Raw genomic sequence first — 26,959 nt, forward strand, 5'->3', positions numbered from 1 at the left:
CCTTCTCTGGGAAATTAAAGACTTTTGGAGAGACTGGAGGTTTTGCTTACTTACTTTACATTTAAAATTGCTATAGCTTCCCGTTGAATTAATATTTTAAAATTATGAAGTGACATGCCATATTCCTAACATCTCTTCTTCTTAAATTTTATTTTTGCTGACACAAATATAGCTTCAACAATTTTTTCTTGGATAATATTCACCTGGTTTTTCTTTCCTTACCTTTTTTTTTTTTTTTTTTTTTTTTTTTTTTTATTTTATTTTTTTTTTTTTTATTTTTTTTTATTTTTTTTTATTTTTTTTTTTATTTTTTTTTTATTTTTTTTTATTTTTTTTTTTATTTTTTTTTTTTTTGGTTGTGTTGGGTCTTCGGTTCATGCGAGGGCTTTCTCCAGTTGAGGCAAGTGGGGGCCACTCTTCATCGCGGTGCGCGGGCCCTTCACTATCGCGGCCCCTCCCGTTGCGGGGCACAGGCTCCAGACGCGCAGGCTCAGTAGTTGTGGCTCACGGGCCCAGCCGCTCCGTGGCATGTGGGATCTTCCCAGACCAGGGCTCGAACCCGTGTCCCCTGCATTAGCAGGCAGATTCTCAACCACTGCGCCACCAGGGAAGCCCCTCCTTACCTTTTTAATGTTAACTTTTCTATGTTTTTAGGGTTTTTATAAATAGCATATAGTTAGCTATTTAAAAATCTAATCTGACAGTTCCTTTAAGTGGAGGGTTGAGTTCATTTAAATTTATCAATGTTTTGTACTTTTTCTATCATGTATCTTTGTATATTTTAAATTTTTCCCATTTTTCTTATGCTCCTGTTTTCTTACTTGATTTTTTTTTTCAAATTGATTGGGTTTTTTGTTTTTCTCTCCTTATATCATTTTCCCTCCATTTTTTGAATTTAAGTTCTCTATATCTGGTTTTTTAATGGTTACATTTGAAATTTCACCATGCCTACCTGACCAAGTTTAATATCTTAAACTTCCTTCAGAAAAATTCAAGGATTGCAGAATACTTCAACTTATCATTATATTTCCTACTTACCCAGGGTTGTTTATAGTATTTTAATACTATGCATTTTCACCTTCACAAATTAGGATATTATAAATTACTTTTTTATACAGACAATATTTATTGAGGTATATTTAAATACGTTACTCCCCTCACCCCCTTTTTGGCTAACTTTCCTTTTTGAATTATCAGGTATTCTTTTAAGTTTTTTTCCTTCTTCCTAAGGTATATCCTTTAGAACAGTGGTTTTCAATCTGTGCAGTTCAAATCTCCCCCCAGTGTTCCCAAGAAAGCATTTTAGAAATATGTGGGGGACACTCTGTCATCACAATAATTTGATGGCATTTACTGGTATTTGTAGTGTGAGCTAGGGATGCTGAACATCTTGAAATACACAGGACACTCTCCCACACAAAAGAATTGTTCTGGTTCCCATATGACTTTCAGCAGTCCTGCTGGACATTCATGTAGATTAAAAAGCTCTTGATAAGTATCTGAGTCCATGAACTGATTCCATTTATATGAAAATAATATTTGGCAGTTTTAATACACTGACTTTTCTAGGAATGCAAAAACTATGTAAATAAAGAGTATATCTTATTTTGCTCTGAATTTTACCAATAATAGTCTACCATTTCAAAAAATTACATCGCTAATGGCTATGTTAATCCTGGTGTCTGAGTTGTCAATATAACTCACCTGTGTTAGTCTGAAAATGCAGTTGTCACGTGCTGGTGATTCTACGCACATACAGGTATTGGTTTTTATAGCTTCACCCACAAATAAAGGTACAAGTATGCCTACTCTGCCAGTGTGTTTTTTTCTTAATGTGGTAATAAGACAATCAAAATTGAGCATATATTTCACCAAGAAACATGCTGCTAGAGATGGCAAAGATATATCATACTTTTGCTCCTGGAAGTAACAGCATAAGACAAAGAAGTCATTGATCCTGGCTAACATGTAAAGTGAATCAGATGTTGTTGGACCAGGGGCATAAAATATAAAGCTGGATAAGGGAGAATTTATTGACATTGAACCACAGATCAGTGGTTTGGGACCGACTATTCTGTAGACACCAGGATCTTATCCTAACCAACACTGATGGGTTGGTATTTTGTAGCTTGGACATGACCATGGACTGGGGATTTACCTAGATTGGAAATTGTATGAAGGACCATGATTATCCATTGCAACTTCCTGCAGAGTGATCTTTATATATGATATCTCACGATTTAGTTCTGGAATCCCACTGTGTTCTACTACTTTCAAGACAAACCTCTAATCCCTTAAAAGTGCCAAATATGACCGTTTCCGATATGGTCCATTTACTTCTCTACACCCCTCACCTCCTCTTCCTAATTCTACAAATTCAAGTACCGGAATATGCTACACTCTCTCAGGTCCCTACCCTTTGCACGTTCAGTTTGTTTTCTCTTCACTTCTTTCCTTGACTCTTCTTTTGGGTTAAAAGGTGATTCTAGGTTTCCACAGCACCTACCTGGCGCATTTCTCTATCATAACACTTAATTGCACTGTGTTGTAATCGTTGACTTCTTGTTTGTTAGAATGTGAGAGCGTCCTCTTCTTTACAGTTCCTAGCAGGGTGCTTGGTAAAGGGTAGGAGTCAATAGGTGTTAGCTGTTTGAAGGAAAGAGCATTGCAACACTTCAATACCATTCACTCAATTAAAACTTTTCAAGCTGCTTTCAGTTTCACTTCTATTATCTTTCTTTTATTGACCCACCTTCTCCTCCTACTCTTTGTTTCCTCCCACCTACAACCCTTTCAGCGAGCGCACCTGAAACTTCCTCTAGGAGCCCGGCAGGCTGTCAAGCGGCACTCCCTCCCACCTGAAAAGTCACGTCAACGTGCAAACGTCACGCGTAGCGCTGACGTCCCGCCGTCAAGTCCACCCGCAGAGGCTTTGGGATATCTTTTTTGCTCTTAGTCGGTGCAGCTTGAATCCTCTTGGCCCGGAAGGACGGCAGCAACGAGTTCCAAAGGCGGGACCTCGAGGATTCTTGTTTCCCCAACGCAAGGTAACTTGTTTTTCTGAACGACGCGCCGGCAGCCGAGGGCCCGCCCCTAAGCGCCTGCCGCGGTCTCCCGGGGAACGGCGCTGTGCGCCGGTGGGGGCTGGGTGGGGACGCGCGTGCGCAGGGCGCGGCGTTTGCTGGGACCCTCAGCAATGGGCATGGGCGTTTGATTCTGACAGAGGATGGCCCATTTCTCCGGCGAGGGCGAAGTGATGCTGCAGGCAATGCTGAGGCAGTTGTTCCAGAGCGTGAAGGAGAAAATCACGGGGGCTCCCTCCCTGGAGTGCGCCGAGGAGATCCTCTTACATCTGGAGGAAACTGATGAAAATTTTCACAAGTAAAATTCCTTTTGATTTCTTAAGCAAACAAACCAGCTGATCCAGAAAAGATCAAAATGTAGTTGGATAAAGAATGTTCACTTGATTGTTGTCAAAATAGTGCCCAAGTTGGAGGTTCATGATTTCCTTTATTTACTCAGATACTGAATTTATTTTATATTCTTTACTTATTTTCCAAACCTTATGCTTCCTCTGTGTTTTTACTGACACAACCGACATATCCTAATTATTATTTTTCTCCTGGGCAACATAGTAACATTAGTTGTAAATTATTCTTGTTCATTTAAGAATAATTCTATCATCCCAAGGGATTTCTGTCACTATACCTCAAAAGCATTGAGTTCCCAAGATCCCTGCTGCTTTGCTGATCTGATCTTTCAGTGGCTGCACCAATTATGCATTTTGAGCACGACAGGAACACTCAAGTGAGATTGACTTCCTATGGAATAGCTTAAGTTCCTACAGAGGGATAAGGTGCATACTCAAATGTCTGTGATACATGTCAGGAGTATAAGTGCTATAGAAGTCCAGAGTGCTCTGGGTTTGGGAGCAGTAGATAGGAAGTTTAATGAGAGAGGTACCATTTGAGGTAAATCTTGAAGAGTATGTTTCCCTAGAGACGTGTGTTTTTCTTTTGATTTGAGTCATGTGTAATTTAAATTAAGCCTCTCCATCGAAAAGTTTACCTCCAGGTGCCTCAATTTATTATTATTAGTAATGATATTTTTAATTAAGTGTTTGCCTTTCATTTTGATCTCACAGAAGAAGACATTTAACAATTTTCTTGTTATGTTATCTTTACTGACTTTTGTGTGCCCTGAAGTTCTTATCTGGAATTCCTACCTGCTTCATATGTGGGCATCAGGGGATCCTTGAGCCCTTTAATATTCTGTACAGAAGTTTGTGTTTACTTGCAGATTTATGGGGGGAGCATTACAGTTTTCACCAGATTCTCAAGGGAGTTTTAAGAAGTGTGGAAGGAATTTTTTGTTAATTAGTATTTCTGGTTATACATATGCTTTCTTTTATATTTCCATGATTTTCTTGTTTATTCATTAAGTCCACTACTAAGAGCTGATATTGCATGATAATATTCTTTATTTTGGAGATACCAGAGGCCAGCTTTTATTGGTTAGCTATTGATTTATTACTTAAACAGAGGAATATAGAAAAATTGCAACTTTCTCAAATTCAGTTTTGGTTGTTAATGTTTATTATACTCATGTAATACTAATTTACCTCAAATCCACATCAAGCGTTAAATTTGGGGTTTAATTTCTGGTTTTTATTTCACATGTAAATACTTGTTTAAAATATTTTCAAATTGTTGAGTTTTTGCTAGGATCATATTCTGGGAATTTGTCCATTTAATCTAGATTTTCAAATTTATTTGTGTAAAGATTTTTGTTAATATCCTATTACTTTTTAAATATTTCCAGTATCTATAATTGTCCCCTTTTTATTCTTTTTTTAAATTTATGCCTTTCCTCCTTTGTTCTCCATCTGTTCTGCTAGAGGTTTATCTAGACTAATTTTATTAGTCTTTTCAAAGAACTAGCTATTAACTTCGATTTTCCTTTCTATTATGTATTTATTTTATGGTTTTTAAAATTTCTGCTCTTCTTTTTTCCCTTCCTGGGACACTTTTTAAAATTTGTGATGAATGTTTAACTCATTTATTTGCAGCTTTTCTTCTTTTTTTAATGTAAACATTTAAGACTACACATTTGCCTATAAATATTGCTTTAGCTGTGTCAATTTTTAAATGCTTTTCAAGTTAAAGTTGGATCATTCTGGTTCCTTTCAGCAGTGTAATGACTATTGTATTAATGTCAACTCTTCTTCAACAGTTTATTAGATTAAAGGCCTGCTGATTAATTGCATAGTTAATATTTACTATTTAATAAAGAGATTTGCTTGTGGCCTACCTAAAAAAACCCAGACACATTCAAATTATAAAAGTTTGTAGTCTTAAAAGTAAGATTTATAATTCTAAAAGTAGTTTGAGTAATTTTTAGTCTTAAAAATATAGATAATAAAATTCATGTGTTAGCTGCACTAGCCTGAGATCTGTGTCTTAGGAGGAAGGAACTCCTTATGAAGGAGGAAAGAGGAGGAGATGCTTGTGTTTGGTATTTTCATAGTATCTTACAGTCTCAGAGTTTGATGAGATCCTAACTGTCAGTCTAGGTACTCATATTTTCATTCATCTTTCTATTCACTGACCTAACTCTCCTTGAACACTAAATGTTCTTGAGTCACTTAGGTATATGTTGCTTCCCGAAGTGTTTCATACATCAGAATTATCTGTCATCCCATCTCCACTATCAGAACATTGGTTCCTTAAATCCACCTGATGTCTTGGTATATTAGCAAGAAAAGTAATCTTATTAAGTAGATTTATAGGGGAAACTGGTATCTTTAGGCTACTGGCATTTTTGTAAGAAGCTGGTTGTTAAAACAATTGAGTCCATGAATGATGGAATTTCAGGTAGTATAATAAAGTGGGGAAAGAATGCGGTCATTTGGGGAGAAAGCATAGTGTAGGCAGAACGGCCCTATCTGGGGGTTTGCCCCACAGTGCAGCTGCCCTAACCTATCTCTGCTTTTCATAGCCTCTTTTATTTTTATTTTTTACCCTAAACTGTACACTTTCTCTAAAAGATCCAAGCTTGCTTTCTTTTCTTTGAAAGTGGCAGCTAGGATTTGAGGCTTGCAGGAGGGGTGAGAGGTAGGGAAGAAGACATTGCTTTCATTATGTGTCTGTGTATTGTATAAATTTTTACACTTAGACTGGCTTCCTTTAAAAAAAAAAAAAAACAACAGCCCTGGTTTTCAGTCTTGGTTACACTAGGATTGATTGGAGTTTGTTTAAAAAAACACTGATGATGAACTTTAACCATAAGTGAATCCAAATTTCCTGGGGGGCTTGGCAGAGGGGGAGTGGTAGAGACTGGGCCTTGGTATTCTTGGAAAAACCCTCTAGGTGATTCTAATATGCAGCCAGGGTTGAGAACCACAAAGCTAGAAAATACTTACTTACATTTCAATGAGAATTGCTATATGTACATATATATATATATATATATATATATATATATATGTATATATATATATCATCAGGGTTGCTAAGTGTATAAATACTTAGCAACCCTAATGATTGTAACAGTCTCTAATGCAGAGGCTCTTCTTTGTAGCCCTCTAATCTGATATATTTTTGGTTTGATACAGAAGGAGCACAATTGTATTTATTGAATTGGGATTTTTTTTTTTTTTACAGAAGAATCTACCAGTGACTTTCTAAATTAGTGAACTCTAGTATGTTTAAGTGATATCTTCAAGAAAACATCCGTTATGTAAAGTGTTATCCCTGCATAGAAGAAATCGCTAAGAATTATATGTATGCTTCCATAATTAATGAATGCATTTAGTAACTGTTTATCATGATTCAGAGGCTTATTCTTTGACCTAAAAGGTTGTAGGTAGTATAAAATACTCATTCTTTTTTTTTATTCTTTTTTTTAATGTAGCTTTTTATACACTAATATATGTAAAGTTAAGTTTATCATATAATAAGTCCTATAATCCTGAAATATAATCCGTTTTAAGGATTCCAAATATCAGCATTATAATTCGTAACTTAATAAGTTATCTTTTTAAAACGTATCATTACTGATAATTTTTCTGTATATTAGTGAAAACGTTCTTGTTAAAATAGCTAAGAGGATGATTTCCTCAAACAAACTTGTACTAAATTTTTTATGTCCTTATACTGTAATAGTAATCTCTGTATATTTTGATATCAACATTTGAACGTGTCAGAAATTCATCATGGGAGAAAAATCCTTAAATTTTCCTAGGTAATAAAGGTGAAGAAAGAAGAATGGAAAACAGTGAATGTTCTTTTACTCAACTTAGTAAAATTTTCCTGTGTAAATGTGAAAAATTTCATATTTGTCAGAAGTAAAGCAGAATGATCACACACATTGCTGTGTATTTTACTTCTAGGATTTTTTGGGGTATTGCCATGAATTCAAATGGTAAAAGAACGAACACAAAATGAATTATCGGATGGGAATTTGAAGACATGGATTACTCTTACCCACGGAGTAGAAGGGCCCACTTGAAGAAATTACTGTTTTCACTGATTTGGGATTGGAGACTCTCAGAGTTTTCCAATGATCAGTGAGTCAGTAGAGCATCTTAAGGTCATAGGCAGCCTGGTAGTCCTCCCATGATGGAGGACCTGACCTCTCAAGAGATCTTTTTTTCTTAAAAGATTCATTTGAAAAGAGCAGTAACCTATTAAGGCAAGATTCAGACTTGGGGTCCTTGGGTTAATTTAACTTGGCAAATGAACCAAAACTTTAAAGCATTTTGAATGGGGTCTTCAGGGAGATGTTATTGTGGTCATAGGTCAAAGTAATGTCATTAAAAAAAAGTGTGTGGTTATTTAAGTTCCCAAAGAACAGATTTAAAAATGTTCCTAGCATATTTGTTATTTACATCTGATGCTAAATAGCGGGGATTTTAAAAATATGTCTTTTATTTTAGAATGATATTGTCTTAACTTTCTTGAATACATTTTGTTAATGGGCTTGCATTATATTTTCTTACTGCCTTTGTTATGAAAATATCATTTTTGTTACTTACAGATTGGGCTTTAAACAAAGCAAACACAAAAGTTATATTTCTCAGTTAAATATTCGTTTCTCCTAATTACCTGATTTGTGACACAGAGATAGGGCTGATGAAACTAAGGGACTAGGATAATTCTGCCATTCCATAGTAGGTGTTGATGGTGGGATGTAGAATTCATCCTCAGAAAGGCTCTTCTTTCAATTTCAGGGAAATAACTCAGGCTTGCCCCACCTTCCATTTCTCACTGAGTATCTCAGAGATGCCGAAGAAAACTGATGTGTCTGATTGACTAGCTTTGGGCAGGATTGTGAAGACGATCAGAATTATTTTTAGGGACTTTTCGTCTCTCTCTTCACTTTCTTCCACATTCACTGTTCTCTTCTCTTTCCCAGTAGTAAGAGACTGGCTGTGAGATCACACTGGGCTGAAAGGGTTATCTGGATCCTTTTCATTTTCAAAGTCATTTCAAAGAAAGCAGTGATACCTTTATGATACCTTGCCTGTGTAAGTTTTCACCATTTTGTATAAAATATGCAAAGATTTGGTTTAGAAATACCCTAAACAAAAAAGTCAACATTTAAAATGGATGGATCTAATAAATTATAATATATAAACTATAATGGAAAAGATTATGGAAGAGAATATACATGTATATGTGTAACTGAATCATTTTGCAGTACACCAGCAACTAACACAGCATTGTAGGAATCTGCTGATCAGAGTTGTAAGACACTTAGGCTAGTTTAAAAGCTATCTGAATACAGAATCTGTATCTAGATCAGTGCTTCTCAAGTTATGGTACTAGGACCAGCAGCATTGGCACCAGCATCAGCATCACCTGGGAACTTGTTAGAAATGCAAATTCTTGGGCCCACAGTATACTGGACCTCTGAGAGTGGGGCCCAGCAATCTGTGTTTTAATAAGCCCTTCAAGTGATTCTTATCAATGTTATACTTTTTAAAAAAATTAATTTATTTATTTTTGGCTGTGTTTGGTCTTCGTTGCTGCGCGAGGGCTTTCTCTAGTTGCGGCGAGCGGGGGCTACTCTTCGTTGCAGTGCGCGGCTTCTCATTGTGGTGGCTTCTCTTGTTGCGGAGCACGGGCTCTAGGCACGCAGGCTTCACTTGTTTTGGCACGCGGGCTCAGTAGTTGTGGCTCATGGGCTCTAGAGCGCAGGCTCAGTAGTTGTGGCGCATGGGCTTAGTTGCTCCACCGCATATGGGATCTTCCTGGACCAGGGCTCGAAACCGTCTCCTCTGCATTGGTAGGCTTATTGTTAACCACTGTGCCACCAGGGAAGCCCCATGTTATACTTTAAGAACCACTGATTTATAGGATGATCTAAGAGGGCCCTTGCAGTTGTTTAGCTAAAGTTATGAAGATGTGAACATTAATCTGATGGCAGTGGGAAAGGAAAGAGAAGTTGTGGAGGAAGAATTTACAGAATTACAGAGCTCGGTAACTAATTAGATCTGAGATGTAATAGAGAAGATTGTTTGAGGCTATACACAGGTATCTGATTGAAGGATGGTACCATTAACAAAGATACATGTCAGAAGAGAACGTGGTTTGTGAGCGGGTGGGTAGGATGATAAATTTGGTATTGATTGTGCTGATTGATATGGTGAAAAAAACATAAAGTAGCCTTGTCCAGTAGGTAGTTAATATATAGGCATACCTCGGAGATATTGCATGTTTGATTCCAGACCACTGTAATGAAGCAAATATTATAATAAAGCAAGTCACATGATTTTTGGGGGGATTTCCTAGTGCATATAAAAGCTATGTTTACACCATACTGTGATCTATTAAGTGTGCAATAGCATTATATATAAAAAAGTACATACCTTAATTAAAAAATGCTTGATTGCTAAAAATGCTAACCGTCATCTGAGCCTTCAGCAAACTGTAGTAGTAACATCAAAGATCACTGATCACAGATTACTGTAACAAATATAATAATAATGAAAAAGTTTGAAATATTGTGAGAATTACCAAAATGTGACAGACACAAAGTGAGTAAATGCTGTTGGTGCTGATAGACTTGCTCTGATGCAAGGTTGGCACAAACCTTCGGTTTGCTAAAAACTCCCAATATCTGTGAAGCACAATAAAGTGCAATAAAATGAGGTATGCCTGTATAGGTCTATATTCTGGGGAGACCTTTTGGCTGAAGAAAGAACTAAAGGAATCACCTGTTTGTGTTGAGTCTGAAGTTGACACTGTGGGAGTAGAGAATATCCTTTTTGATTTTGTTGTTTATAATGATTAAGTTTCTTGTCTATTGCCTCCTGAATTTAAAATAGTGGAATGAAGCAGACATGATCATTTCCAAGTTACAGATGGAAAAACAGACTTGTCCCAGGCCACTCCAGCTAGAGTGGTAGAGCTGGAGCTGGCATTCAGGCCGTTTTGACTCTGAGCCTGTACTTTTTCTATAATACTGCATGGTTTCATGTCAAATATCTCTACTTGACTTTTGGAGCCTGCATCGTCTATGGCAGGCCTGCCCCTTACATAACTGAAGCAGCCATGGAGATTCCAAGAATCAGCATTGGGTTCAGAGTTGAGGAGAAATGGGCAGGGCAGGAAATTCAAATCAAAAGCAGTTAAAATTGAAAATGAGATCCTTTGGCTACCTGGGTAAAAGGTGGCTGTTCTTTAGAGGACATACAATCATTTAATAAATATTAAACTGAAGACTATATGCTGGATACCATGATGGACTTATGTGAAGAAAATTATTCAGGCTCTCCTTGATCTCCTGTACTGCATATATGCAAGGCTCTTATACAGTGACACATTCAAACTACAAGTCTTGAACATAGTGGCATTTACAAAAATGGCCCGTCCTAAATTATCTTTGTCATTTAAGAGACCACAAAAACTTTTTTAACCTTTCTAAATTGTGATATTAATTATAATTGTTGCTCTTTATTTTCAGTAAACATGTTTCATAAAATAATTATCCACTTTTGGAACTCTTGTCCTTTCATATTTGCTTATTGTCTGAGTTTGCAAATGGATTTTAATGTTAGCATCAACCCAACAGTATGAAGAAAAAGGTCCAGTGTATTGAATTGTCTGAGCTACGTCTTGTGAACATAGTCTGACAAAAGCTGATTAGGTGGAATTTAGGTCAGTTCAAAATGAACACAATTTCCAAATGTACAAAAAACTCTTGATGATTGGAGCTTAACCTCTTCCTATTTATTCTTTTATAATTACTGTTATCTAGTGTGGTTTTCTTCATCAGCTTGAACAATTGTGAAAATCTTTAACAACTGCTTTCCCTACCATTAAGCATCACACGTAAAAGATATGAGCATAAAAAAGAAGTGTGAAAAGACTCCTAACCCCCTAAAGTTTGTGCTGGTCCCGAAATTTGCTGTCTACTGTCATCATCTTTAAATGTGATCTTTTCCGAGTGTCTCAGAAAAAAACAACAAAATTCTAGATTAGCTATATGATTTGGGATGAATAACTAATTTAATCCTGGCTTAAGGTAAGAAATCTGATTATATGTTACAAATCTTTCTGTGCTAACATTTTTTCTGGGTATGGTTGATAAGTGAGTTCATGATATTTACTGCATTTATTTTTTAAATGTTTGTTTCAGCTATGAATTTGTGAAATACCTTAGACAGTATATATGTAATACTTTGGGGTCTATGATTGAAGATGAAATAGAAAAATGGACATCTGATCAGAATCAGGGTGAGGAATTTGGCCATGACACAGTTGTACAGCATGTTACTAAAAGAACTCAGGAATCTAAAGAGTGAGTATGCCCACAGTAATATGTTAAAGTAATTTTTCTCTCAACAGCGTTCCTTGAAAGCACCCTTAACCCATGTCTCCTACAGTCTTTTCACCTCATAGCAGCCAGGATGATTCTTTAAACCAATGATTCAGATCATGCCGCTCTTCCACGCAACACTCTCTGAAGGCTTCTCATCTCATTCAAAATAAAATCCAGAGTCTCTTCTGTAGCCCACGAGGCCCACCATGAGCCTTCTCCTCCCTCTCCTACCTGATTTCTTATCATTTTCCCTCTTCCACTGCTCCAGCCACACTGGTATTGTTTTTTCTCAAACAAGCCAAGCAAAGCCCTCCCTCAGGGCTGTTTGTATTTATGTTGCTTCTGCTACCTAGAATGCCCTTTCCCTAAATATTTGTGTCACTTATTCCTTCACTTTTCACTTTTTAAAATAGACTTTATTTTTAGAGCAATGTTTGGCTCACAGCAAAACTGAGCAGAAGGTACAGAGATTTCCCATATACCTCCTGCTACTACACATATGTAGACTTCCCCATTATCAACATTCCGCGCCAGAGTGGTACAGATTTTTTTTTTTTTTTGGGAGGGGCTGCACTACACAGCTTATGGGACATTTGTTTCAATTAAGGAACCTACACTGACACATCTTTATTACCCAGAGTCCATAGTTTACATTATAGCTTACTCTTGGCATTGTGCATTCTGTGGTTTTGGACAAATTTATAATGACATCTTTTCACCATTATAATATCATATAGAGTAGTTTCACTGCCCTAAAATCCTCTGTGCTCTGCCTATTCATCCTTCCCCCTCCCTACCCCTGGCAATCACTGATCTTACTGTCTCCATAGTTTTGCCTTGTCCAGAATGTCATACAGTATGACATATGTCATACATACCATACAGTATGTAGCATTTCAGATTGGGTTCTTTTACTTAATAAAATGCATTTAAGTAGCACAGGGAATTATATTCAATGTCTTGTAATAACCTATAGTGGAAAAGAATCTGAAAAAGAATGTATATATATGTACATATATATGTATAACTGAATCACTTTGTTGTACACCTGAAACATTGTAAATCAACTATACTTCAATTAAAAAAACATTTAAGTTTCTTCCATGGAAACTTTTCATGGCTTGATAGTTCGTTTCTTTCTAGCACTGAATAAATTCGATTGTTTGGATGTATCAGACATCTTGCTTGCTTCCAACTTTGGCAGTTATGAATAAAGCTGCTATAAACATCGTGTGCGGGTTTTTAGGAGCCTGATTGACTGGGTCACATTGTAAGATTGTGTTTAGTTTTGTAAGAAATTGCCCAGTTGTCTTCCAAAGTGGCTGTACCATTTTGCATTCTCATCAACAATATATGAAAGTTCTTGTTCCACTTACTTGTCAGCCTTTGATGTCGTCAGTGTTCCAGATTTTGGCTATTCTAATAGGTGTGTAGTGGTATGTTGTTATTGTTTTAGTTTGCATTTCCCTAATGACGCATGATGTGGAGCATCTTTTCATATGCTTATTTGTCATCTGTTTATCTTCTTTGGTGAGGTTATCTGTTAAGACCTTTGGGTCATTTTTTAATCATGTTGTTTTCTTATTGTTGAGTTTTAAGAGTTTTTGTATGTTTTGGATAACAGTCCTTTGTCAGGTATGTCTTTTGCAAATATTTTCTCCTAGTCTGTGGCTTGTCTTTTCATTCTCTTAACAGTGTCTTTTGCAGATCAGAAATTTTTAATTTTAATGAAGTATCTTTCGTGTTATATCTAAAAAATCATGCCCAATCCAAGGTCGTCTACATTTGCTCCTATGTTATTTTCTAGGCGGTATATAGTTTTGCATTTTATATTAAGGTCTGTGATCCAGTCTGAGTTAATTTTTGTGCAGGTATAAGGTACATATACAGATTCATTCTTTTTGCATGTGGATGTCCAGTTGTTCCAGCACCATTTGTTGAAAACACTATCTTTGTTCCATTATATTGCCTTTGCTTCTTTGTCAAAGATCAGTTGACTATATTTAAGGGTATTTCTGGGCTCTCTATTCTGTTCCACAGATCTATTTGTCTTTTCTTTGGCCGATACCACACTGTCTTGATTACTGTAGGTTTATAGTAAGTCTTGAAGTTGGGTAGTGTCAGTCCTCTAACTTTGTTCTTCTCCTGCAGTAGTGTGCTGGGTATTCCGGGTTTTTTGTCTCTTCATATAAACTTTAGAATAATTTTGTTGATATCTACAAAATAGCTTCCTGGGATTTTGATTTGGATTGTGTTGAATCTGTAGATCAAGTTGAAAAGAATTGAGTCTTCTTAATCCTTGAACATGGACTGTCTCTCTATTTATTTAGCTCTTCTTTGATTTCTTTCAATAGAGTTTTATAGTTTTCCTTATATAGATCTTATATATATTTGTTAGATTTATACCTAAGTGTTTAATTTTGGGGGGTGCTGATATAAATGGTATTATGTTTTTAATTCCAAATTCCACTTGTCCATTGCTGGTATGTGGGAGAGTGATTGACTTCTGTATATTAACCTTGTATCCTGCAACCTTGCTATAATCACTTAGTTGTCCTAGGAGTTTTTTGGTTAATTCTTTCAGATTTTCTGCATAGATGATTATGTCTTCTGCGAACAGTTTATTCTTCCTTCCCAATCTGTTTGCCTTTTATTTCCTTTTCTTGTCTTACTGCATTAATTAGGACTTCCAGTAGGATGTTGAAAATCAATGGGGAGAGGGGACATTCTTGTCTTGTTCCTAATGCTTCTTCAGTCTTTTTAGGTCTCAGCCACTCTGAGTTCTTGAGCAGTGAGATAGCATGACAAAATGCCTGACTCTCACTCAGAAAACAATTTAATACAGAGCAGTAATTGAGATGAAAGAAGATTAGAGTTTCCTTCTCATGTTTAAACTCAGCTACTTAGGTATTTCTCATTTTAATTATCTTTCAACACTGACATATGATTGATGATTGAAGGTCTGGTTCTCCCCCGACACCCACCCTTGCTCCGCGTGAAATGTAACATAACAGAAGACTCTTCAGGGCTATAAAGGGCAGAATGGGCAAGTAGAGAGCATAAATTTCTAGTTTCTCCTTAATTCATACTTATTAGTGTAGCTCTATTTCGTTTCTAATTCTTAGGGTAGGTAGCATATTAATGTTATCTAATGTTAAAAATTGCTTTCTGAAGCTAGATTGCAATGATTTTTTATTCTGATAAAAATTTTACATAATTTTTATACACAGTAAAACTTTTAAAATTTGGATCCCCAAAATTTATTTTTGGTGTTGATTTGGACACATGACATTTGCTTTGTTAATTCTAGACTGTGGACTTGGATTTATGTGATGTTTTTAAGTGCCTTTGGCATCTGGTTTCTCTCCGTGCTGGACCAACATGGTTGCTTCCTATTGCAGTTTGAAGGCAGGTGCTGAAGCTTGAGATATAGCCCCTCTTTCAAGTAGTAGAAAAATTGAAATATATACCTGAGCTCATATTACCTATTATATTTTAAAAATTATATCTGATTTATTTTGAAATTGTTAAACATTTCTTTATGATGTTGGATGGGACCTCTTTCCCCTTGTGACAACTGATTGTTTATGTTATGAACAAAGTGACAGTGTGCAGCTATTTATAAATTTAGCAAGTTCTAACCACAGTATATATTAAGTAAAAAGCCATGGAGATCAAGATTTCTTATTTCCTGATTTGATGAAAAAACAAAACTAGAGCCACTTCCATCTTTGGATAATACAGTATCCCTGCTTTCCTCCAGGGGGATACATTCTAAGACCCCAGTGGATACTTAAAACCATGGATAGTACTAAATCCTATGGGTTTTCCTGTACATACATACATAACTATGGTAAAGTTTAATTTATAAATTAGGCATAGTAAGAGAATATCTGAATTGCTAACATCACTACTCTTGCGATTTGGGGCCATTGTTAAGTAAAATAAGGATGGCTTGACCACAAACACTGGGATACCTTGACCAGTAGATCTGATAAGCCAGATGGCTGCTAAGTGACTAACAGGCAGGACTGAATAAAGGGGTGATTTACATGCTGGGCAGCTGGATGGCTCGAGATTTCATCACCTACTCAGAACAGCAGACAATTTAAAACTTATGAATTGTTTATTTCTGGAATTTTCCATTTAATATTTTCAGACCACGGTTGACTGTGGGTGACTGAAACTGTGGAAAGCGAAACCACAGATAAGGAGGGACTACTTTATTATAATTACTAGTAGTCTATTTCTGACAATATCATTAAGCTTATTCTACAAGGGGGGACTAAAACTCTTCATTAGTCAGAAAATGAAAGCTTTTTAATGCTAAAGCAAAGTTTTACATGGGATTGTTAGGAAATTACTTTTAGTCTCTGGGTAAGACATTTAATTTTCTTGTGTTTTAGTTAATTCATGTGTAAAAGTTAATATAACAATAATTACCTCAAAAAGATTTTAAATGTCTTAATGAATGTCTTCTGCTTTGTGAATCATGGATGAAGGATTTTAAGTTGTACAGAGTATTATTTTCTTTCTTTTTTGTGTGTGATTCTTTAGAAACTACTTAGGGCTAATGTGGCAACAGTACATTTATTAAAAACATTTTTACTGTAATAATTCAAATTGCTTTCCTAATTAAACATTTTGATATTTATTTTTTAAATAGAGGTTTGCACATGAAACAGTTCATTTGTAGGATCTATCATACATTCTCATATATATAAGTGGAAGTACTCGCAATGTGTATTTTCATTGTTAATTGGTATGGTTTTTTTCACTACCTCTTAGAGCTTTTTCTTATTTTAACTTCTTGGAGTATGAAGGAATCTTCTGAATGGTGTCCATATTCTGTCCTTGGCTTTTTCAAATCTGCAGTTGCTACTGAGTTCTAGTTTATTTAACTCTTGATATTCAGGACCTTACTAGAGTAGTTTTTTGTTTTTTGGTTTTTTTTTTAAGTATTATTCTTTTATCTACCTTTAGCTAGTTTGCTGATATTTCTTGCAGAAGAATTAATGTTTGTGGTTTCAAGAAATTTATGTTTTCTGGAGGAAGTATTTCTAAAATGAAACTTACAGATTTTCTATGGATTTTAATTACCCTTATTCTTACCCTGTAAATCATTGAGATTTACTTTTTTTTTTTAACTTTTTATTTTATACTGGAGTATAGTTGATTAACAATGTTGTGATAGTTTCAGGTGTACAGCAAAGTGATTCATTATACATATACATGTATCTATTCTTTTTCAAATTCTTTTTCCATTTAGGTTGTTACATAATATTGAGCAGAGTTCCCTGTGCTGTACAGTAGGGCCTTGTTGGTTATGCATTTTAAATACAGCAGTGTGTACATGTCAATCTCAAACTCCCTAACTGTCCCTTCCCCGCACCCTTCCCCCTGAGATTTACTTTTATATTCCTTTATTAAATCACTATATTGTAAGTTTTAAGGGGACAGGAGTTTATGTTCTTCACATGGCTATACCTAACTGGAACGGAGTCTGGGGAGTGTAGTTTACTCCTATTCCCAGCTATAATCCAATTACTGTGGAAGGGGAGAGCAGCTCTGGTGGATAGCTATTTTTTGCTACTGGGGCATCATTATACTTCCCTGTTTCTTGGTGCTCAGAATGTGTAGAGGAGGAAGCTGGGGCCTCCTCACTCAGTTCCTATATGTACTTCACCAGTTAGTCTAATGAGTGTCTTAGGATTCAATTCCTTCTTGCTTCCTTTTTTTTTTAATTTAATTTTTATTTTATATTGGATTATAGTTGATTAACAATGTTGTTTACCCTTCTTGCTCTTTATATCCCTTTACTTTAAACTTGAATTTTCCCTGGACTGTTTCTCACCTCTATAGCGGTTCTTTTCTGTATGTGTTTTCCCTCTGTATCGTTCCTAATGTATTCTAATTTTCTTTTAATATTTTTGTGTTTTCTCATAATTTCTGGGACTTTAAAAATATGTACATATATAGCTATATGTATTATATTCAATTTACTTATAGTTATATAATATATAAATTATATATTGTTAAATAATATTAAATATATAATGTATTTTAAATTACATATAGAAATCACATATATTTAATAATATATAATGTATATAATATATAATTTAAAATATGTTTTTAAATTTCTCTAAAGTTCTTTTTTTTTTTTTTTAATTAATTAATTAATTAATTTTGGCTGCCCTGGGTCTTCGTTGCAGTGCACGGGCTTCTTTAGTTGTGGCATGTGGGCTCTAGAGCACGCAGGCTCAGTAGTTGCGGCACATGGGCTCTCTAGTTGCGGTGCATGGGTTCTAGAGCACGCAAGCTCAGTAGTTGTGGTATGTGGAATCTTAGTTCCCCGACCAGGGATTGAACCTGGGCCCCCTGCATTGGGAGCATGGAGTCTTAACCACTGGACCACCAGGGAAGTCCCAAAAAATTTCTTTAAACTTTAAAAACTCAGTCCACTATTTTTAGCCAAATCCCCCAGCATGATTACATTACTTCTATGAGAGAAGTATCCTTTCCCTGATTTATGTAGTTAATATGATGCATTAACCAGAAATATAAAGAAAGGGAAGTTTCTGTGCATATTTTCTAGTGTTATTTCCAATATTATAATGATAAACAATAAACATACATATTATCATGCTTCATATTTACAAGGAACTTTCAGATATATATTCTCATTTATTTCTTGCTATGGCTATGTGAACTAGATCAGCTAGATTGTATTTTTTTTTTTAATTTGAAGATCTAAATGGCTTTATTCAGTGATTTATAAATTAGGCAACATCCCATCTAGTAAATAGAAGAGTGCTCCTAGATTGTATTCTTTTTATCTCATATATAGTTGGGGAAAAAGAGACTTATTTATAATGACCGAGCTTGTATGTAAAGTAGTCAGGTTTCTAATCCAGGTTTTCTGATTCCAAATTTAGTACTTTATTCACTATGTTTATTTAAATCTTTATGCCTTTTTGTTTTAAATATAGAAATTTCAGTAGTTCACGTCTCATATTCCTCATTTGTAAAATAAAGGGTAGACTAGATTATTTTTGTTTCCATCTAGCTCTAAAATTCTATTTGTAGGGTTTTGGAGGATCTCAGTCTAATGTTAGTATGGATGCTTGAGAGTTTGCACTTAATAAATGGAGAAATTTATTATAAGTTTTAAAAAAATATATATTTTTAGACCCGCTAGAGCTGAAAGGGATCTTAGAAATTATCCAGTTCAAACTTCTACTAATTTCAGGAATCCTCTTCCTAACATCTCTGACAGCGGGTTCTCTAGCCTCTGTTTGAAAGGACCCACTGATCTCTTAATACTTATTTAGGTCTTAGTTGTGGTGATGGACGCCTATACATATAAATTATAGGCAGGAGAGAAGGGAAGCAAAGAAAATAGAGGAAGGGAGGATAGAGAAAGAGAAATTAAAAAAAGGAATAAAAGTGATGTGTAAAGTAGGCTGGGTTTTGGTAGTTTGATATTAATAGTTGACTTTGTTGCTAATTACTGGAATCTATGCCATTGGAACATCTTGCCTTGGATTCTTTTAATTTTACTGCTTTGGTTCATGTAACCAGATGGAAAAACTTGGGAAATAACACATTTTAGATTCCCTAATAATTTATTTTTCCTGTTGTGTGAATTCTGTTGTGCCATTTGTTCTTTCAGAAAAACTGACTTTTCTCTTTAGAATTGTTTGTTAAAGGGACTTTACAAGAAAAAAATAATCAGGTAGTTTAATTTAGTTGAATGTTTTAATCTGTGCTAATAGCCTTTCTCTTACAAAGATTGCTTTGAATTAAAGATACAAAGAAATGATGCATTCCCTGAAGAACATCATGATGATTGTGGTGGAATCTATGATCAACAAGTTTGAAGAAGATGAAATGCGAAGTCAAGAAAGGCAGAAAAAAATCCAAAAGGAGAAAAGCAATAGTTACTGCACAGACAATTGCTCTGATAGTGATTCGTCATTCAATCAGGTGTGTTGTTTAGTTTTGCATTTATGTCTTGAAATGGTGTTTAATAATCATTACCTTCAATACATTCTTTATTAGCTAGACTTTTTTCTGCTTTCTAGTGTTAAGATTCAGAAGAATAATAAACAATAACATAATCTAATATTAAAGATGTAGTCCATGAAATAACATCTTCTAGAATTATATGTTCAGTGAATTATATCTGAACAATTATTAATGAGGTAAGGAAATAAACTAGTGGATTTTGGATTAAAAAAATAGTAACACTTGAAACAAATCTGCTTAAACTTTAGTTAAAAGATCTTATTCCCAATTAATCATTATTAATCAAATTTTATCTACATTATAGATGAAATATGGAGATAAAACATTTCCCTTATTTATCTTCTGTGAAGGTTGCTGTAAATTGTTAGTTTTAACACATTAAGTTTTTTTTTTATGTCAAAAGATTTGAGGTTTTATATTTTATCTTTCCAGGTTATTGGAATCCTTGTCTTTTGGCTTCAGCAGAGCTAAGGGAAAGGTCAATGTCTAGATTAGTCCTAATAGAAGACAAAGGAAACTAGATAGAGTAGAACCCATGCATGCACCATGAAATTCCACATAGAAAATTTCAAGCCAGCTGGAATCTGTTTGACCTTTGTGTGAATCCTACCTGATATTTTTAGTGAAACATTTTCACCTAATTAGTTCTAACATAGGGACATAACTATAATGCAGATCCTAAACATATAGCAAAAAGGGATTTGTGGAGTTTGGGTGAAACCTGAAATAAGTGTGTGTGTTAGTCACAGTTGAGACTGCACTTTTGAAGGAAAAATGGCTTTGGAATTAGTCAAAGCAGAATGTAAAAGTTATCACTGCAAAAAAAAAATTAAAAAAAAATAAAAATAAAAAGTTATCACTGCATCATTTAGCAGGAGATATTGTGCTGAGTTTTAAATTTTACAAGTCAGGTTAATTATCTGATGTGAGGAAGGAAGTGACAAAGATTGTGAATTTTCTTCATGTTTTGGCTCTTAATCATCCCTTGTTGATGTACTCTTTGGAAGAAGCTGGGCCGTAGAGATTTTAGTTCAGCTTAATACAATCAGCTGGCTTATTCAGTAGGTTTACTGAGCTGCTTCTTCAGATCAAGGACTTTCTGGAAATGAAAGGCACAGAAAAACCCAACTTTAGGACTCTGAGGGATCATAAGATTATACTTTCTTAGTTATTTGATGAACCATGTGTACACACTGAAATCAAACCACAAGAGAAAAAAAGTGGAGCACTGTTAATTTGTTCTAAGAAGTACAGCTATTCAGATCTCAATAGGATTGATTGAGTAGCTGGCAGTTAAGAGGTGCTAGCTAAGCACCAACTTATTTCCAGTCATAGAATCATAGATTTTTGAAGAAATTCACAGCATTGGTAGAAATGGAGTCATACTTTCAGAAGATATTCTTGTTTTTTATTTTGTTTTGATTCTTGAGAAGGATCATGCTTTGAGTTTATATGGCTTCCTTTGGAATGTCCACAGTGTATATCTGCATTTTCAAGTGCCTGCCTTATGAATATGACTTTGTGTCAGAAGCAACTAATTGAATTGAAAGTGAACTATGCCCACCAACAAGATGTGGGATCCCTGGGCCTTTGGAAAAAAGCAGATGAATGCCAGAACTGTCCTGAAAGCTCTTTCAGTGTGGCCAAACTCTAAGATGTTTGGGTATGCCTTTGTTTAGTGAAAAAAGACTCTCTTGCATGTAACTGACTGAAGAGAGGCTGAATTAATAGGTTCAGAATTGAAAGGATCTCTGAAAATATATCATTCATTCCATTAAATATTGATGTTATTATTGATGCCTTCAAAATTGATGTTACTTGCATTGGGCTTTAAAAAAACTGAATTGTTCTATGAATAGTATTCAGTAAACAATTTTGATGCTGCTGTTTTGATATTAGAACACTTGTATTTTGTGAATAGAATAGGCTTTATTTCTTTGTTATTTTAAACATTGCATCCTGATTGTATATGGATTTCTGACCCAGTATTGAAAAACTTTGGACATTACTGCCTTGGACACTGTTTGTGTAAGTTTGAGCATATTAAAGAATAAAGTTGGCTGATTTTTACTATAGTTGTGAGCAGAGCATTCACTGAAAGCATTTGGCACTGTGATTAAACCTGGAAAAAGTCTGCAAAATAATGCTAGAAAGATAAAAATAATAATACTATATATCTGTTATTGAGATTGCTGCCATATATTGGTCCCTTTGCTTGGCTTTATATTCACTATAGGTGTTACCAGCCTACTTTACAGAAAAAAGTGAGGCTTATAATAATAGGTAAAACTCGTGTTGCTACTTAGGAGTCCACTGTGAATTTAAGCCTGGTCTCTTCCCCTTGATAGTCTGTTCTCTTTGTTCTGTGCTGCACAACCTGGAGACTTCTTGGGTTCAAACCTTTGTTCTACCACTTACTAGCTGTGTGACCTTAGACAAGTGTCTTAACTTCCCTGCCATAGTGTTTTTCATTTTGAAATGGGAATGATAATATCACTTACCTCATCCTGCTGTTGAGAAGATTAACTGAGTTAATAACTGCTGCTGCTCTGTACGTGTTAGCTTTTATTATTGTTGCTATTTCTTGAAGGATATGTTGAAATGGATACCGTTGAGAGACATACTCAAATAGAAATTTCCCAGCTCTAGTCCTGTATGGTTTCTAACTAAGCTTCTATGGGTCATTTTCTCCTGCTGGAAGATTAGAGGATTACCTCTAGTATACATTAATCTTTCAAAGTTAATATCCTTTCCTCTTGCAGCTTTTCTTTCTCTTCCCTGACAGTATTCAGTTGTAATATGGCACAGGCATTACATTATGCTTTTTTGTAGTGTGCAAACTATCGATATTTTATTACGTTCTAAGGGAACCGCAAGATGTACCCTTTGTATGGCGAAGGTTAGGATAACAGTCACCAGCTGTTCTTTCATGATGTGAACCTATTTAAGGAATGTACTGTTTCTTTACTTTCATGGTAACCTCCCCCTGAAGCCCATCCTTTGGTACCTATGGTAGGCAGAACAACAGCCCTTTCAAGGACATCCATGTCTTAATACCCAGAACCTATGAACCTGTTACCGTACATGGCCCAAGGGACTTTGTTAATGTGATTAAATTAAGGATCTTCAGATGGGGAGATTATTCTGGATTATCCAGGTGAGCCGGATGTAATCACAAGCGTCCTTATAAGAGAGACTCAGGAGGGTCAGAGGCAGAGAAGGTGCTGTGCAGGCTGAAGTAGATGTCGGAGTGATGTGATTGTTGGATTTGAAGACAGAAGGTAGTCCATGAGCCGAGGAATGCAGGCAGTCCCTAGAAGCTGGAAAAGGTAAGGAAATAGATTCTCCCCAGGAGCCAGAAGGAACACAGCTCTCCCAATGTATTCTGACCTCTAGAACTGTAAGATAATAAATTTGTGTTTTTTTAAGTCACTAAGTTTATGGTAACTTGTTACAGTAGCAGTGAGGAAACTAATATCTTGCCATTGTTGCTACCTGTTCAGCTGAAGGCCAGGATCTTTTCTGTTTTTTACTTCCTGGAAAAGAAGCTTTTTGTTTGAACTGCCTCCTGGGAGCAATTTGAATTCCATCTTGTTGCTAGGTTTTGAATTCTTCCAGTAAGACTTTTCTTGAGTAGCTTTTTCCTTTTATTGGGTTTGAGGCCTTTCCCCTGTCTCTGAGTATGTGCTGTGCTATCAACCACTCTAATTTACGTTTTACCCTAACTTCTCAAATCTTAGAATATCTTGAGTTCAGCCCCTTTTCTGGCCTCTCCTAAAATCTTTAAAGTTTTTACAGTGCTCTTTTTGGTGAGGAATTCTGCTTTTGAGGATGTCATACTACTGCTGAGGAATTACAAGATTCTCATCTCTTGTTCAGCAGCATGGGCCAGAACAGTAGGATAGCCACAGCCCAAACTACTATTCAGAAGTTCCTCCATCTCGAGCTACCCTTAATTGATAAGACTTTTATTATTATTATTTGTCTTATACACAGAAAAAGATAGGAACCTAAAATCCTAAAAATGTAGAAGGGAAAGGGAAAGGCAGCTGAGAGTAGGAAAAAAAAACACGGTGGTATTGGTGATGCAGCTGCCTAGAGTTAAGCTTGAGGCAGGTGGCTTGTTTGAGAGAAGAACTGGGTAGGTGCAGGTGTGAGCTTTCTTTGCTTGCTTGTTTAATAGTAATGTCTTGAGACAACTTGACACCAGAAAAACTAATTTCTCTGATTAACAATGCTAATATCTTTATGAATACCTAAGTTTCTTTATACTTTTAAATATTGATAGATTTTTGCTATTTCTCAATGGTAGCACTTTTAAAGAAAAGTGCAGAAGTTCTTTTTTTGTTAAAACATTATTTAAACATCTAGGAAATTAAGAACTTTATCATTTGAAAATATCTTTAAAACCTTATTTTTGTTTTGAATTAATAACTTTGTTCTGTATTTAAGGCTTAATGAAGGGTGGGCTCATAACTTTAAGAAGTTTTAGATGCACTACAATTTTGAAAAACTATTCTACATGAAGCTAATTCATTCCAAATCTTGGAAACAAGTCAAACTCTGGCTGTGCCATTGATGAGCTGTGGGCTTTGGCTTCTTAACCTCTTTCAGTGTCTCAATTTTCTTAACTTATAGAGGAGATAGTAATAGTATTTACTCTTATAAGGTTGCCTTGCAGATTTAATGTATGTAAAGCATTTTGAATAGTACTTGGCTCATATTAAGCTCTTATATAAATGTTTGCTGTTATCATTGTCATCATCACTGGGTGGTGGTTCTTTTTCTTTTGTAAGAACAGGAAAGAAATCATTGTACAATTACACATACTAAAGCCTAAAGAATCATTAGGTTTAATATTTATATATTTTATTTCCCATAACTCTTTGTTTGAACAACAGTAATAGTTGTCTTTCTTTGACTAGTTGTATTTCAATGGTTTATATAGTTTACAAACCAAATATTTAAAATAGTTAAGAGATTTCTAGAGTAATTTGAGGGTGGTATGATTTTTGAACTTAAAGTGTAGTTATTGACTAATGTGAATATTCTTCAATATATGTTGTAATAAAGTGAATATATCTCTTTAAAACAACAAAAGTTACAGAATGCATCTTATGTTCACTATCTTTAGGTATACTGAATTTGACAGGAATGTATACAAATTTTATTTTAGCATCTAAAGACCTTTAATTAGGATCCTTATGATCCTACAGTAGGACCACAATCCATCTTAGATTATCAACCTATTCTACTTCTTGCTCTTTTCCCTGTAGCATTTGATCAGAAATTATTTGCTTGGTTTATACTTTCACACACGTAAATATGTCTAAAAATGTTTTCCTTTTGGAATTATCTACCTATATTGATATCACCAACAGGTCTATTTTGTGTTGCTTTACCAATCAAGTTGGCAGACACTGCTCCCCTCAGGAATTTTTAATCTAACATTTTCAGCTGTTCTAAATATTTCTAACAACTCTTGTATTCAATGGAACACGTTATCTACATGTTCCAGTTAAGTATCAATAAATTATTATAGTTAGTTGCAATGGAAATTTGTCCATCCACTGATACACAATAACACACAGAAATGTTAAAAAACAATATAGGTAACCTTTAAGGTAGGTATTAGACTTATTCTCATTTCTAGTGTAGTATGTATTTCATTGCTTAAGTAACATTTTAAGAGTAATCTGTGCTATGTTTAAGAAGACAAAGGAATCTTAAAGGGTAGTAAGCATATTAATGAGGCTACTCCAATCAGATAACTACTAAAGGCTATGCTTTTCTAATATGCATTATTACCTGAGAGGAAAGGCAAACATGGTAGAATTAAGGGACTTCAACTCTTTGGATACATATTCAACCAACAAATATGTATTGGGCATATGCCATGTACAATATCTTGTGCCAGGCACTATAAAATTGCAGAGATTAATCAGATATACATTATTTTTTCAAGGAGCTTACTTGAGAGTAAAGAAATAGGATATGTACATAAATAACCAAGTTGCAAGTAGAAGTAATGTGTCATGGGAATCCAAAGACGATTATACCAAGAATATCCAAGAGCTATAGAGGAAAGTATTTCAGACAAGGGAAAGTTCAAAATTTCTGCATCAACAAAGAATGTGGCATATCTGGGAAGCTCTGAGTAGTTTATGTGAAGGGTTAGGACAGAGTTTGCAGGGAGTAAATTGGAAGGTTAGATTAAGGGCAGTTTATTGAGTAAGGGTAAGGATTATATCTTAATCATTATTTATTGTTTCTAGCTATAAAATCGTAGTGCCTGGTAACATAGTAGGTGTCTGACACATAGTAGATGCCAAATAAATATTTGAGGAATAAATGAATGCATTCAAAAGCTAAATTGAATTGTTTTGTAATTTGAGAGAAATCATTTTAGGTTTCTTAACAGGAAAGTGTGCATCAGACCTAACAGTTGGATGCAGAAGGGCATGGGAGGGGGAGAAAGTGGATGTAGGGAGATAAGTTAGAAGGCTATCATGGTAGTTAAGTAAAAAGTAATGAGGACCTGAACTGAGGAGGCTTTGTAGGAATAGAGACTGATGTGAAATTATTGCAGAAGTAGGATCATTAAGCTTGACTTTTGAGATGTTTTGGAGGGAGTAGTGCAAAGTGGAAGTAGGAGTTAAAGGTCTAATTATGGTTTTTTTAAGCCACAGTGGCTGGGAGACTGATGTTATGAACCAAGTCTGGAATTAGGGAGGAATTAGATGTGGAGAAGAATGTGGTGGGTTCTTCTTTTATTCTTTTTTGTTGTTGTTGTTGGGTATACGTATTGAATTTGAGACACCAGTAAGGTATCCCAGTGGTGTAGCAGGTAGTTGAACATGCAGGATTCATTTGGTAGAAATGTTGGGGATAACAACGTGAGTCATCTGTGCAGAGATGTTGCTACTTAAGCCACCTAAGTAAGCAAGACCTTAGGAAACACATTTCAGAGGACAGACAGAAATGGAAGAATGGGTTAGAAAGGGTACTAAACCATATTGCACTGGGTAGGAGGTTAAGGGGGGGGGATGAAGGCTAGAGGAAAGTCAAATGAGATGAGGACTAAGAAAAGATCTTTGGATTT

At 35.3% G+C, this 26,959-nt stretch overlaps 1 protein-coding gene across 5 annotated transcripts in view; it reads left to right on the forward strand.

Moving 5' to 3' along the window:
- The first annotated feature begins 2,888 nt into the window (after positions 1-2,888).
- The window catches only part of TBC1D32 (TBC1 domain family member 32), a 189,087-nt gene continuing 165,016 nt past the window's right edge, over positions 2,889-26,959 (forward strand). For 2 of the 5 annotated variants that reach the window (XM_036870863.1, XM_036870861.1), the window contains exons 1-4: positions 2,928-3,047; positions 3,224-3,381; positions 11,644-11,805; positions 19,638-19,815. In XM_036870863.1, coding sequence (XP_036726758.1) covers positions 3,227-3,381; positions 11,644-11,805; positions 19,638-19,815 — 495 coding nt within the window. In that variant the 5' untranslated portion in view covers positions 2,928-3,047; positions 3,224-3,226. Of the gene's footprint in view, positions 3,048-3,223; positions 3,382-11,643; positions 11,806-19,637; positions 19,816-26,959 lie in introns of all 5 variants that reach the window. The other 3 variants (XM_036870860.1, XM_036870862.1, XM_036870865.1) reach the window with 3 other exon arrangements.

Source organism: Balaenoptera musculus, chromosome 12 (genome assembly GCF_009873245.2).
Source record: "Balaenoptera musculus isolate JJ_BM4_2016_0621 chromosome 12, mBalMus1.pri.v3, whole genome shotgun sequence".
Lineage (NCBI taxonomy): Eukaryota > Metazoa > Chordata > Mammalia > Artiodactyla > Balaenopteridae > Balaenoptera > Balaenoptera musculus.